The 15,152-nt window shown below is 53.5% G+C and overlaps 1 protein-coding gene across 1 annotated transcript; it reads right to left on the bottom strand.

The window, feature by feature from the left end:
* Positions 1-2,980: 2,980 nt before the first annotated feature.
* LOC133747607 (binder of sperm protein homolog 2-like) lies at positions 2,981-11,628 on the bottom strand. The gene is made up of 4 exons (XM_062175933.1): positions 11,553-11,628; positions 7,058-7,090; positions 3,587-3,727; positions 2,981-3,132 (listed from the first exon to the last, which is right to left on the bottom strand). The coding sequence occupies exons 1-4, from the start codon at positions 11,626-11,628 to the stop codon at positions 2,981-2,983; spliced, it is 402 nt and encodes a 133-aa protein (XP_062031917.1).
* Between the last annotated feature and the right edge of the window lie 3,524 nt (positions 11,629-15,152).

Below are 15,152 nucleotides of genomic sequence, written 5' to 3'. Positions count from 1 at the left end.
GGTCCAGATATCACCCTCAAGACAGGTTCCTTTCTATACCTCATTCATCCTGTCTTATTTTTTCACCTACTTCTCATTCACATAATTTTTCTTTTTTTTTATTTTTTATATTTTTGACAGGCAGAGTGGATAGAGAGAGAGAGAGAGACAGAGAGAAGGGTCTTCTTTTTTGCCGTTGGTTCACCCTCCAATGCCGCTACGGCCGGCGCATTGTGCTGATCCGAAGCCAGGAGCCAGGTGCTTCTCCTGGTCTCCCATGCGGGTGCAGGGCCCAAGGACTTGGGCCATCCTCCACTGCCTTCCCGGGCCATAGCAGAGAGCTGGCCTGGAAGAGGGGCAACCGGGATAGAATCCGGTGCCCCAACCGGGACTAGAATCCGGTGTGCTGGCGCCTCAAGGCGGAGGATTAGCCTGTTAAGCCACGGCGCCGGCCATTCACATCATTTTTCATTTTACATAATGATGTGCTTTCTTTTGAAATTATTCTTTAGAAGATTGGAAATATTAAGACAGGGAGGGGAAACAAGAAGGGAGGAAAGGGAAGAACAAGAAAAATGCATACATGTGACACATGTGACATCACGGGGACTCCTTATCAGCATCACTCTGAATGCTTTACAGAATCAAATTGCCTTGCTCATCAGAGCCACTCCCTGAGGAATGGCCAATGAATTATGCCCAGCTCTGTGGCCGCCATAAATGGTTATGAAGTGGTTAGGAGTGGTTATGTGCTAAATGCCCATTTTATGAAGAATGCAGGCACAGGGAGGTGGAGAAATTGGAAAATTATGTCAGCACTTGCTCTGAGGGTTTCTTTTCGAGCCGCTGTGTGAATGGTCTTTCAGAGAAGAAAGGTCGCTGGGGTGGGAGGAAGAGATATTTTCACACAGGAAGTTGAACATCCCTTGTGAAAGGGAGCGGTGAGCCCCTCCGACAATCTTCTCTTGCAATGAGGTTTTCAACATTATGGGCGCTGTAACTAATGGAGCCAAACACTGATTCCCCCTTACCATGTCTGCTGGCTCTTTCCTCAAATGTCCCCACAGGCTGGGATTGTGCTGGAGTCAAAGCTGAGAGCCAAGAACTCAGTCCAGGTCTCCCACATGGGTGGCAGGAACCCGATCACTTGAGCCTTCACCTGTTGCCTCCCAGGTCCTCCATTGGCTGGAGTCTAATGCTGGTCCGAGCCGGCAATCAAATCCAGGCACTCTGATGTGGGTGCCCTAAATGATCTAAGTGCCAAGCCAAACACCCACCCCTTCCTTGGTTCTTCAACCCAATGACTTTATGGTTGTAAAGTGCATTATTCTTATCTTAAATGTTTTAGACCAAGGCAATCCACAAGAGAGGAAGCAGATAGAGAGAGGTGTGTCCGAGAACCTGACCTGAGACAGGAGAGCAGGTGGAAGATGGAGGTGGGGCTGGACCCCAGACCCTTCCCAGCCCGGGGTGGTGACGATGGCGGGGGTGGGGGTGATGCCTTTACGGGGACAGGTGGCCAGCAGACAGCCGCTGGCGCAGGGTGGGGTCCGGCTGTGCAGACTCCCCATGTTATCAAGGGGATCCCGCGGGAGGCCCGCAGCCAGCCGCCCCCTGCCCACTCAGGGCACCGAGGGGTCGCAGCTGAGTCCTGCAGGCCCGCGTCCACGCAGCACGCCGCACAGCCGGTGAAAGGCTCGGCTGGCCAGCCAGCCAGTGGTGCACAGGGCCAGTGGCCCGGCCGCCGCCGGGTCCCAAGTGCCCGCGATGGGAAGCGCACGCACGCACGCAGCCCTTCCCCGGGGTCGGCGGACGCCAGGGGTCCTCAACGAGGTCACAGGACGAAAACCAAGCACGGGTTTCAATTACGGTTTTTTTTTTTTTTTGGCGGGGGGGCAGCTTAAGAAACTCACCATTCCCTCCACTTCGGGGGTCCTTCCTGCAGTGCCCGCAGGTCCTGAGGAGACTTGTGTGGCGCGTTCGCCGCCCCGCGGCCAACACCCCGCGAACAGCCCTCTGGGCCTCTCACTGACCTTCCGCCATGACCCCAGGAAGTGGTTACAGGAACCGGAAGCCCAGGGGGCCTGGGCTGTGCCCACACGCAGCGGTCAGCCCCATCATGTTAATGAGGCACCGCAGAGAGACCACCGACCAGCGGCCCCTCTCGTGGGCTCTGTCCTCAGCTTTTCAGTCATTATCTCCCACCTCACCAGACTCCATTTTATGGGTGTGAACCTGTACTGCGCGCCCGAGCGTCTTAACCAATCAGCCTCCGGGAGACGAAGTCCCAGAGCGTCTTGGCCAATCAACCTCTAGAAGACAACGCTCCTGAGTGCCTTAGCCAATCAGCCTCCGGGAGACAGCCCCAACGCCTGAGCTTCTTAGCCAATCAGCTTCTGGGAGTCGCCGCCCCAGACTCAGAGGCCGCTAAGGGCGTGCCCGCGTGGGTCAGAACTGGTTGCCTTCAGGGTGTCGGTGTCTCCTGACGCACTGGCGGCGCAAAGATGGAACTCCTGTGGTACTTTTTGAGGTTGAAGAGCTCCAGCGCCAGCTCCACTCCCAACCCAGCTTCCCGCCAGTGGCACCCTGGGAGGCGGCAGGTGGTGACTCAGGTGCTTGGGCCCAGGCCACCCCCGTGGGAGACCTGGATTGTGACATTTGGGGAGTGGACCAGCAGACGGGAGATCTCCTTCATATCTCTGCCTTTCAAAAGAAAACCACCCACCGAACCAGTCAATCGAATGCTTTGTGACACCTGAAAACCGTGCAGGATTCCAATTCCAATTTCAGGGCCCACAAGTGACATTGTGCTGTTGATTCGGTTTCGCGTCCTGACAGGGACCCAGGTCCCGCTAAGCCCGGGGTGCTTGCTGGTGCATCCTTTGTGGGCGCTGTGTTGACCTCTGGCCCAAGCCACCACCGGACCATCTAACCGGAAGCTCCTCCCTCCGTTAATTGCAAGGGGTCCTCCAGGCCCCTGCCCGCGCCCTCCCCCACCGCCTTACTTCCGAGGGGAACACTGCTTCCATTTCTTGTCTTTGTTGTAGTTTTTCGTCAGTGAACACCAGCTCCGGTTCAGAATGTAGTCCTCCTTGGTGCACTGGTAAAAGACCTTCTTTTTGAAGAAGAAGGGAAAAGTGCACTGGGGGGGATCTGCAGAGAGGGGAAAGGGTGGAAGGGGAGATATGGAGAAGAATCATTGCCAAAGTACTTTTCCTTTAAAGCATTTAAAGGAGAGAGAGAGAGCGAGCGAGCGAGAGAGAAACTCCCATCTGCTGGCTCATTCCCCAAATGCCTGTGCCAGCCCGAGAGCCAGGAACTCAGTCCGGTCTCCTACGTGGGCAGCAGGGGCCCCATCACTTGAGCCGTCACTGCTGCCTCTCAGGGTCTGCATGCGGCAGGAAGTCGGAGTCAGAGCTGGAGTTGGGATTCCAACGTGGGACAAGGGTCCCGGGCATCTTAGCTGCTGGGCTAAACACCCACCCTCCACATCGTGCTTTTTCTCTGGACTTTGATTTCAGAGTGGTTAAGATTGAGTGGGAAAGGAGTTGAACTTGGTCCACCTGCCAGCACCTGCTTCTTGGGCCCTGGGCATCTGGATGCTCACCACTGGACAGGCAGTACCGCCACCTGCCCTGGAACTGACCGTCCAGAGAACACCAGTCAAAGTCGCTGTGGACAGAGATGCAGTTGTAGTGCGTCACGTCGGCATAGGTGAATGGAAAGACGCACGGGGTGGAAGGAATGTCTGGAAAAGAGGGCGAGTGCACAGAGGAGCGTCAGCTGAATATCCTGCCCCCTCCCCATCCCCACGCCCATGCGTGGCTGGGTTCACTGACTGCCTCTCCTGGGCTGGCAGGAAATCAAAGCGACTGTCAGGGAAGACTTCTTGCAGCCCCGAGCGGACACCAGGCTGCAGGTGGCACCCGATCTTCCCAAACCCAAACTCTGGACTCCTACTTCCAGTCTCTTTCCTCCCTCTCCCCTACAAACAGAAACTCCTCAGCCTGCTGAAGGTAGTTACGAGATGTATCCCCGAGCCTCCCGCTTTGCTCTGCCCGGGCACCTCGCCTCACCTGGACAGCGGTGACTTCTTTCCCGCCTGTCACTCATGCTGCCACCGACCTGCCTAGAGCCCACTGCCCTAGGATCAGAGAAAGCAGTGTAGCAGCTGATGTCACCCCACTCGGTCAGGTCCCCAAAGGCAATGCCAGCCCTGTGGCTACCCCCTTTGCTCATGTCCTCTTGGCTCAGACCTGGGGAGGGGTCTTCACGGTGGCACCCTCTTTCCTGCCCTTTGCCTCACAACCAACCTCTTGAGTTCTGCTTAACCTGAGTCTCTGTGGAACCTTCTTGAACATCCAGACACGGCTAGGTCCACCTGCATTGAATTTCCAAGTTCCCTTTGCTGTCACTTGTCTTTTCAAAACCCTTACTTTCTTATCAGAAATGACCAGCCAGACCCACAGGATCAACTCCTAGAAATGGAAAATTGAGAGCTGACAGAAGCTTAGTTACAGCTGGCTTCCCTGAGCCTGAAATAACATTGATACAAGATGCACTTATTTGAATTATTAAAAAGTATTATTGATACATTAGTATTTAACAATATTGTTTATGTATTGACAACTGAACATTTATTATTTAACTATATTGTATATATGATAGTATTACTTAATTTTAAAATTAGAATTTTTATTATTCCACATTATTTTATTTACTTGTTTATATAAAGGCACTTCAAAAAGCTCAGAGAATGGAACTAAAAGATAAGTTTATTGCAGTCCAAAAACTTTTTGAAATCCATTCATGATTTTTTTCACCATACACATTCTCCTTGAATTCTGTACAGATCCACCATATGTGTGGATTTAAGATTTTTGGGGGCCCAAATAAACTTACCCTTAGATTGCATTTCCGTGAACTTGGGCAGGGCCGTCCCTGTTGCATGCAGCCTCTCACGCACCGGGCATGCCCTGCACAGGCACAGACGCCGCTGCCTCCCACGATGTCCTGACCCAGGCCCGTGAACCAGGCCCTGTTATGTGGCCGTTTCACGGATTTGGAGATGGAAGCACAGAAAGGCTGGAACTCACTAATAGAGGGCAACGCTGGGATTCCAAGGCAGGCTGCAGGATTCAGAGCTGGGGCCCTTCATGGCAGGGCTCGGCCCAGCAGCCCAGGGACCACCGCATGGGTGCTGGGGTCAGACAGCACTTGCCCATCTTCCTCTGGGGTCAGGGAAGCCATGGCCCCATGGCTCCTGCCCCCTCCTGAGGTCATCCTGGGTCCTCAGCACGTGCTCCCCATTCACAGGGAAACCCGCTGTCCACTCTCATGGACACTGCTTCCCAGTAACTGGCGACTGAAATATTTAAGAAGTGATGGACGTTTTCATGATGAGTTACGAAGGGATGACAATCCCCAGAGAGATTTCCTTCACGTGTTTCTCTTGAAACCCCCAACCTCATAAGAGCTACAAATGCAAATCAACGTTAGACATCTACATGTAGTTCAGTTCAGCTCTCCCAAGAGCTGTGACAGAGATGTACGAGCCTCATTGTGAACTTTTGAAACTGAGAAACAGACACAGAAGCTCACGAGGATGACTCCACTTATATGAAATCTCCAGAAAAGACCCATCTGTAGGGGCAGAAAGCAGAGGAGTGGCCGCTTAGGGCCCAGGGTGGGGTGGGGAGGGGGATGCCGATGGGCACAAGGGGTCTTTTCTTGGGGCAATGGGAACATTTTGAAACTGGGTTGTGGTGACATTTGCACAACCCTGTAAATTGGCTAAAAGTCATTAAAAATGCACTTGGAATGGACGGATATTATGGTAGAGAGATTACACCATGATCTAGCTGTTAAAATTAACAAACAAGCACACCAACAACGACACACACAATCTTTCTTTCTTTCTCTCTCTCTCTCTCTTTCTTTCTCTCTTTCTCTCTTTCTTTCTTTCTTTCTTAGAAGTTGAACTCACAGCAGTAGAGAGCAGAAGAGTGCATAGCAGGGCTGGGGTGTGGGACGATGCTGATCACAGGGTACAAAGTTCCAGTCAGGAGGAACGAGCTTCCTAGTGCACAGTGTGGTGAGTTTGCTTGTCATAATGTGGATTTCAAAATGGCGGGAAGTGTAGATTTACAATACGCGGATGCATGTGAAGCAACGGCTGTGTGAATTAGCTTCAAGTGAGCATTTGGCAATGTAAACATGTACTAAAGCATCACGTTGTACTCTGTAAATGTATATGGGGGTACTAGGAAAAGTCCATAAATGGAATTAAAAGGTGAGTTTATTTTGGTGCCCCCAAATTTGAAATCCATGCACTGTTTCCCAACCGGTGATGGAAAGTGCTATTATGAAAAAACTGTGTATGATTTTTTTTTTGCACCAAAATAAGCTTATCTTGTTTTTTGAAAAATCCTTTATTATTAGTTTTAAAAAAATTTACTTGAAAGGCAGGGAGACAGATCTTCCAACCACTGGCTCACTCCCTAAATGCCTGCAACAGCTGGGGCTGGGCCACGCTGCAGCTGGGAGCTGGAAACTCAACCCAGTCTCCAAGTGCTTGAGCCATCACTGCTGCCTCCCAGGGTCAGCAGCTGCATTAGAGCAGAGGAGCTGGGACTCAAACCAGGTACTCTGTCATGGGATGCAGATGTCCCAAGCGGCATCGTAAGTGCTATGCCAAATGCACGCCCTGTAAGTTTATCTTTTAATTGCATTTTCCATGAACTTTTCAGAATCCCCTCAGACAATTACTATTTGCCAACTGAAAACAAACAATTTACAGAATGCCCTTCTCCCCCGATGCTGGTGTTAGCTGCAACACAGAAGAGGGTGTTTGTCTGGTGGGGCAGCAGTGAACACCTGGTGTGCCTGACTGCTCTGGACGTTGCAATTTGTGTCTGAAGTGGCCACTGGTACCTGGGTGAGCCGGTCATGCCAGAAGAAGAGCAAAGGGAAGAGTCAAAATGCAGAAAAGCACCAGGAACTTTCTAGAATGTACTATCATGGAAGGGGTGCAGGCAGACATGGGAGACACTGTCAAGCAAAGCAACGATCTTCTTACCTGGTTTTGGAAGATTTAAGTGGGTAATCAAATCTGAAAGAGAAAAATAAAAGAGGAGATGTAGACTGTCTTTTGCAATATGCCGTGCCCAGAAAGTACCTGGAAATTCACACAACCAGCTGTTCTCTTGTTGAAAGGAAGACAACACCACATCTTGGATGGTGTAGGAACACTTCCAACTGGGGTGGGGGCAGGTAGGGGGCGGGCATGGGTCTACACCAGAAGGCCTGCTGATGAGATATGACTCCGATTCTTCCAAACATTCTCTGTAGGTCATCAATCTACCCATCCTCCACCCATCGGCTGAACGCCACACAAAGGTCCATCTGACTCACAACTAGAGGGAGATTCTCCAAAGAATGTTTACTTGGGAATACAGAGCATGGCGGTGGGAATCTGTGGGCCCCGGCTGTGGGAGCATCCAAGGGGGTTGAAGTGGAGGGCGGTTTGCAAAGCATGACACGAGGAGTACAGAAAACATTCTGAAAGCAAACATCTTTGGCCAGGTGGCTTCATCAAAGGGGTGGGGTGAGTCTGAGGTTGGCTGCATGGTTGCTGGGCAGGTGTCTTTGTAAAGTACTTTCTGTGCAAGGCTCTGGCTCTGGCCGAGTCTTGTGCCCAGGCACTGTGGGAGAACCCTTTCTTCAGAAGCTCTCCAGTTCTTTGATCCTCTTTTCGGTTAGGGTGGACAAGAGACTGTTTCTATCCTGGCAGCCCTCATGAGTCTGGAGACCAGAGGGCACCCGTGGGCTTTGGCCACAGGCCAGCATTTTGGGAGGTGAAACTGCATGCAAGCTGCCAGGGCCTCAGCATTCCTGATGGTTTGTCTCTGAGCCACGGCCAGGCTTGTACACAGAGCCACTGTGCTGCAACCTCCACTAGCGCTGTGAGCTGCTCACTGCCTCCCTTCGACCACCATGGCAGCTGCAGGAGGGAGAGACTGCTGAAACTCACAGGCTCCTTCTCTCTCCAAACCCCTGCTCTCCCTCCCCCAAACTGTTTCACAGATACAAAACTTATGGAAAGCTGCCACAAAGAACTGAACTGCCCAGAGTTGTGTGGCTGTCATCAAGGGTTAGAGGGAGGTGACATTGTCACAGGCTTGCTCAACCCCGGGGACCATGCATCTGCACCACGTGCAGCTGGAGCTTGGTTAACAAAAGGTCTCTGTGTCAGCATCATCTCGGGCACGAGTGCGTTTCCACTGCTAATAGCCAAATGCCAACACTGGGTAAATTTTAATAGAAACAGGTTTGTTTTGGCTCACGGTTCTGGAGGGCAAGGGCAACAGACCACAACTGGTGACGGAGTCTTGCTGGCAGAGTCCTGAGGAAGTGCAAGAGGCAGGGGTGTGTGCGTGCGTGTTGGCATCCTCGTCCTTCTCCCTCTCCTTACAGAGTCACCAGGATTCGATCACAGAGGCTCCGCTCCGATGGCCTTATTCAACCCCAATCACCTCTCAAGATGTAAACATCATGTTCCAGTTAAGTTTCCAGCCTCTGCACCCCTCACAATGGGGAGCAGAGGTCAATACGGGAGCCCTTGGGGGGACAAGCTAGAGCCAAACGAACCGCAGCAGCTTCCTGGCACCACTTGTGCGAGGAACTCAACCCTTGTGCACTGGACTTTGATTTCAAGATGATAAATCTTAGGTTGCTGGGTATGTATTACATTTATGTGTTATACTTCTATTTTATAATTATCTGAGAGGCAGAAGGGGAGGGAGGAGTGGGGGGAGAGAATGGACACCCGTTCCCATCTTCTGGTTCACTCCAAAGGGCTGCAATGACCAGGCTTGGGCCTTGTCAAAGCCAGATGCTGGGAACTCAATCCAGGTCTCCCATATGGGTGGCAGGGGATCCCATCATTTGAGCCATCTCCATTGCCTCCCAGGGTTTGCATCAGCAGGAAGCGGGAGTCAGCAGCTCGAGCTGGGACTTGAACCCAGGCGCTCGGACGTGAGACAGGCATCTCAGATGCTGGGCTAAATGCTTGCCCCCACTATTGCTATATACATTATCTTGCTCTTAGTTTTGTGGCTAAAGATGGAGGCTTGGGGGGGGGGGCATCTGGATGCCCTTGTCCCATCCTGGAGTACCTGGGTTCAAGTCTTCTTCTGATTCTTTCTTCCTGCTCAAGCGCCCTGGGAGGCAGCAGGTCACACACGGTTCAAGCACTTGGGTCCCTGCCAGCCATGGGACGCGGATGGAGTATCTGGTTGCAGGCTTCAGCTTGATTCAGCCCTGGCCGTTGTGGGCATTTTGGGAGTGAACCCCTAGATGGAAGATCTCTTTCTCTGTTTCTCTGCCTCTCAAAGACATAAAAAACAACAACAACAACAACAACAACAACAAAAAACCAAGAAAAGTGGCAGCTTGGGGAAATCACACACCCTGGAGTCCAGAACCAAGGAACTGTGCAGGTGTCCTGGAAACCGGGTTAGGGCAATTCTGCCTCCTGGGGGCGCTACTGCCAAGCCGACCTCCTCCAGGTGCAGGCGTGAGTGGAGGTTACTGCCGGTCAGAGGGGCAGGGGGCAGCATTTCCTGTGAACTCTTTGTCCAGTCACAGAGCTGTTGAGAGAATCTTGGCAGTCTTTTCCTCCTTGCTGTCTTGGCCACCTCCGGGTTTTACAGGTAAAGAACAGAGAGATACTTTCATGTGTGTTTTGTCCACACGCCCACCAACAGGGGCAGCAGCTGTTCCCTTCAGACCATGCCGTCTGCTGATGTTTTACACACGACCACGTCCTCACGGCTCCCCTGTCGTGGGCATGGGCAGCCTCATGGCACCTCACACAGGGTTCCTCTTGGGCCACTTCAAATCTTGGGAGAGTTCAGGCCACTCACAGTTACCCAGTGCTGTCCCTCTCTTGGCTGCAATGAATGATGGCTGCTGCATACAGAGTCCACTGTGTTCTCTACAGCTGAGGTTGACCGGGACAGCCCGCCGCATCCTCCCCCGCCCATCAGCACCCAATCTGGAGCACAACTCGCTCCCTTAGGGTCCCCTGCAAATTGCTCATCCAAAGTCTGGCTTCTTTCTAACTCTCTGCCTCTGACACCCTGTGCTACCCCTCCGACTGCAGTGACAAACCCAACTTGGCCAACTTGCCAGGTGCATTCTGTGCTAAGAAGGGTTTTCTCCTTTTTTTTTTTTTTTACTTTAATCATTACAATGAGGGAGAGAAAGAGAGAGAGAAGGAGGGATGGAGATAGGGAGGGAGGGAGGGAGAGGGAGAGGGAGATAGATTATTTGTCATCTATTGATCTGTTTACAAACTTCAAAGGCATTCTCAAGGGGAAATGTTAAAATCTCCCTAACCATCTCTGGCCCCTGTCACCTGTCCTAAAGGTTTACTCAAGTGACTTTTTTCTTCTGTGCAGAGTACATTCTGTACAAAGTTCCTCTCATTCTGTAAGATTTCTTTTATTTATTTGAATAGCAGAGTTACAGAGAGAGGTATAGACAGAGAGAGAGGTCTTCCATCTGCTGGTTCACTCCCCAGATGGCTGCAACAACTAGACCAGGGCTGGACCAGGGCTTGACCTGGGCGAAGCCAGGAGCTTCTTCTGGGTCTTCCACATGGGTGCACGGTGCAAGCTCCCAAGCTCTTGGGCCATCCTCTGGATGCTTTCCCAGCCATTAGCAGGGAGCTGGATTGGACGTGCAGCAGCTGGGATTCGAACCGCAGACCATGTGGAATGCTGGCACTGTAGTCTGGGACTTTAACCCATTGTGCCACAGCGCTGCCCCCCCCCCCCCCCAAGTGACTCTTAGGAAATGCACAGAATCAGTATGAGGATCCAGTCAAGTGTGTATTAATCACCATTCCTTGTTTCATATATATATAAAGGATAGCTTCATCTGTTTACTATTTTGTTCCTTGCTCCCTTAACAATGGATTGTGGAGACATTTCCAAAACAGTACAAATGAGGGGTCTTCAAATGTTCTTAGAAAACGTGTACTGCTGTGGCGTAGCAGCTAAAGTCACCGCCTGCAGTGCCAGCATCCCATATAGGGCTGGTTCGAGTCCCCGTTTCTCCACTTCCGGTCCAGCTCTCTGCTATGGCCTGGGAAAGCAGTGGAGGATGGCCCAAGTCCTTGGGCCCCTGCATCCACGTGGGAGACCTGTAGGAAGCTCCTGGCTCCTGGCTTTGGATAGGCGCAGCTCCAGCCATTGCAGCCATCTGGGGAGAGAACCAGTGGATGGAAGATCCCTAATTCTGCCTTTCAAATAAATCTTTAAAAAGAAAAAAAGAAAATGCGCATTACTGAAAACACCCTATGGATAGATTTCATTTTTTTGCACCCAAATAAACTGATATTTTAATTCCATTTTTCCACAAAAGACGTCAAATCCTCCCCCGCCCCCTTCTCACAGAGTACAACCCCTATCACACGGATGAGAAGCCCGGCCCACGCGGGAGGCCCCAGGCGTGGAACCCACCGGGACCCCCGCGCGGCCACCCCCGCGCGTCCCGGGCCGCCTCACCCGCCTTCAGCCGGATCACGCAGACGGCCAGCCACAGCCGGCACACCAGGCCCAGCAGCCCGCTCATTGCCTCCATCCCGCCGCCTGCAGCCGCCCGCCCGCCGGTCCGCCGGCCTCGGGCTTTATAGCCTCGGGCAGGGCCTGCCTCCTCCGCCCTCGGGGCACCTGGGGCGGCCCCTCCACAGGAGTCCAACAGGTGAGAGAGAGAGAAAGAGGAATGGGAGCCCTACAGAGGCCGGGGTCTGCGACGCGGCTGGCCTGGTGGACGTCGCGGCCCCCTCAGCTGAGGTGCAGGTGGTCTCCCGCGTCACAGCTGTGGAGAAGGGCGGGTTCGCGGGCGGCTTCCGGTCACGCGCACTTCCGGTCCTGCGCACTCGAGGAGCGGATGGTTGGCGAATGGACGGATGCAGACAGGAGAGACAGGCTGTCGGCGCTCTGTGGTGCCGCTGAGGGGCCGCCACGCCGGGGCCCGGGCCGGCTGTGGGGACATGTCTTCAGAGGCGGTGCTGGTCTCTGGCCAGCGGCGCTGGGGACGGGAGTGGCCGGAAGTCTTAGCTGAGGTGGTCACGGGTGGCCAGCTGGCTGCGGCCGCCACAAGGATCACAGGGAGCGAGACGTTGGCAGGGACCCCGAGTGGGAGCGGACCGGCTTTTTGAAGTAGCTGAGTTGTATTGTCAGCTGGGGCCGGGTCATCACACACGTTCCTGTTTTAATTTGAAAGGCAGGGAGACACACGAGAACGGGCGAGGGAGCGTCCGTCCCCTGGTTTATCCCCCAGGTACCTGCAACAGCTGGGACTAGGTTGGGCTGGGAGCCCAGGTCTCCCAGGAGGGTGAGGGGGACCCGTCCCTGTCGCCTCCCGGGTCCGCACTGCAGGAGGCTGGAGTTGGGAGTGGAGCCCGGCTGCCGGACTGTGACTGCTCCCAAGCTTGGGAAAGCTACAGGTGTTGGTCCATTCCCTCATGCGCCCGATTCTGATGCAACAGACGCTTGCTCCGCCCCTCCAGCTGCTCTAATGCACTTCAGCCGGGGGAGGCGGGGTGGGGTGGGTTCTGATGTTTGCCAGGTCCTTAGAGTCTGGGTGAAGAGTGACATCTGTGGACGGCCAGACCCTGGGCTGGCAGCTTATTCGGAGAGAGAGAGGAGCTGGATTGGAAGTGGAGCAGCCGGGGCTTGAACTGGTGTTCAGATGGGCCACTGGTGTGGCAGGCAGAGGCTAAACCCCCTGAGCCACGACGCCAGCCCGGCACTGTCCAAGTTCTGAGGAAAGAGTTTTCTGTCTCCTCGTTTGATGCAAACGCCACGGCGACGCCCCGGGAACATCACGATGAAACCGGGCATCCGGGATCCCCCTTCTCGATACTGGGACCCTGGATGTGGGAAGCGGAGCCTGAGACCGGGGCAGACGCTGAAGCCAGGAGCTCGCACACGGCCTGGACAGGGCAGCTCCGCGGTGTGCCAAACCATGCAAACCCCACACCTTCGGCGTGAGCGAGGGCCAAGAATATTAGCAAGGTTCTGCTGGTGGAAAAGTCAGCATCAGACTACGTTGGGCGGGAGAGAATCACTTGAAGGCCCGGGGGGATGGGGTGGCGGGAAGCCATCCTGAGAACGAGCGACACTCCCCCCCTCCCATGCCACTTTGGGGAGACACTTCAGGAGCATCTGGGTGTGGAGACGCATGCAGTCTCCTTTGGAGACTGGCTGGTGACGAGGAGGAGAAGGGAGGGGCACCTTAGGATGCCCCTAAATAAATAAGACCCCCCCAAAAAATGGAAGAAAACGCAAACCTTGGAGGCACTGTGCTCCCCTCCCAACCAGAAGCCGGCTATGCGGAAAGCTGCAGTTCTCCATGAAGACAGCAGAGGACGCCCGTGAGCCACGAATCGGGGAATGCAATCCGTGAAAACCGAAATGCGCTCGGAACCAGCACTCTGCAGCGACCGGGAGTTTGTGTATTTCCCTTCGTGCTGTACCGGGAAGACCGCTGCCCCTTTAGGCGGATGTAGCCGACAGGCTGACGGTGTATACCTGCGGCGCCAGTGTCCAGCCTGGTCCCTGGTAGGCGGTGACCGCTGCAGCCTGGGGGCTGCAGCCCGGCCACCAGCGCTGGATCCACTCCTGGTGAAGTTGGTCAGCGAGCTCCAATGGAGTTGATGTCCACAGAACCCGTGATTGGTTTATTATTATTATTATTATTATTATTATTATTTGCCAGAGTTGGACAGTGAGAGAGAGAGAGACAGAGAGAGAGAGAGAGTTATAGAGAGTGAGAGAGAGACAGAAAGGTCTTCCTTCCATTGGTTCACTCCCCTAATGGCTGCTATGGCAGGAGCTGCTCTGAAGCCAGGAGCCGGGTACTTCTTCCCGGTCTCCCATGCGGGTGCAGGGACCCAAGCACTTGGGCCATCCTCCACTGCCTTCCTGGGCCACAGCAGAGAGCTGGACTGGAAGAGGAGCAACTGGGACAGAACTAGCGCCCCAACCGGGACTAGAACCCAGAGTACCGGTGCCACAGGCGGAGGATTAGCCTAGTGAGCCACAGCGCCGGCCCCGTGATTGGTTTATTAGCACCCGCCCGGCTCCCTGTTGTGGGGACCCTGGTCCCTTTGATCATCTGGGGTTCACTGCCACCACCTGGGCTCCAGGGCCCCAGGCCCCATGGGGAAAGTTCAGCCCCCCCCCCCCTCAAAAGTACGGACAGCCTCAAAAGAGTGGCCGGGTCTATTTTGCTTTTGGAAATTTGTCAGTAACAGTTGTGCATATCATGGGGTACATGAGTATGTTTCCATGTGTATGACAATCAAATCAGGGTGACGGTCTTACCCCCGTCACTGCAAATGTTTTAAAATATTTTTTATTTGACAGGTAGAGTTAGAGGGAGCTTCCATCCCTGGTTCACGTCCCAAATGGTTGTAAGAGCTAGGGCTGTGCCAGACTGGAGCCAGCAGCCAGGAGCCTCATCCAGGTCTCCCATATGGGTTTAGGGGCCCAAGCACTTGGGCCATCCTCCACTGCCTTTCCAAGCACATTAGCAGGGAGTTGGATGGGAAGTGGAGCAGCTGGGACTTGAACCGGTGTTCATATGGGATGTCAGTGGCACAGGTAGCAGCTTAAACTGCTGCGCCACAATGAAGTTTTTTTTTAGAAGACCAAAAAGTCTTTAGAATTTTTTTTAAGATTTATTTTATTCAAAGACAGAGTTACAGAGAGAGAGAGAGAGAGAGAGAGAGGTGTGTCTTCCATCCACTTGTTCACTCCCCAGTTGGTCACAATGGCCAGAACTGTGCCAATCTGAAACCAGGAGCCAGGAGCTTCATCTGGGTCTTCCCTTGTGGGTACAGGGGCCCAAGGACTTGGGACATCTGCTGTTTTCCCAGGTGAATTAGCAGGGAGCTGGATAGGAAGTGGAGCAGCCAGGACTTGAACCCGTGCCCATATGGGATGCTGCAGGGCTTTAGCCCGCTTTGCCACAGCGCTGGCTCCAGTCTTTAGAAATTTTTGACCATTTTTTTTGATAATTGTCTTTGAAGAGAAACAAAACCCCATTCTGATGGTTTGCTGTATTTGTTGATCTACTGCACTGGTTGTGACAGCTGC

Source organism: Lepus europaeus, chromosome 19 (genome assembly GCF_033115175.1).
Source record: "Lepus europaeus isolate LE1 chromosome 19, mLepTim1.pri, whole genome shotgun sequence".
NCBI classification, from domain to species: domain Eukaryota; kingdom Metazoa; phylum Chordata; class Mammalia; order Lagomorpha; family Leporidae; genus Lepus; species Lepus europaeus.
The sequence above is the reverse complement of the archived record's forward strand: the minus strand, read 5'-3'. Positions and strand labels throughout refer to the sequence as shown.

Coding starts and splice junctions, on each gene's coding strand:
- LOC133747607 (XM_062175933.1), bottom strand. CDS start 11,628: ATGGAGGCAATGAGCGGGCTGCTGGGCCTGGTGTGCCGGCTGTGGCTG. Junction 3,728..7,057: donor CTTAAATCTTCCAAAACCAG/GTAAGAAGATCG, acceptor CCTCTTTTCCAG/ACATTCCTTCCACCCCGTGC. Junction 3,133..3,586: donor GCGGTACTGCCTGTCCAGTG/GTGAGCATCCAG, acceptor CCCTCTCTGCAG/ATCCCCCCCAGTGCACTTTT.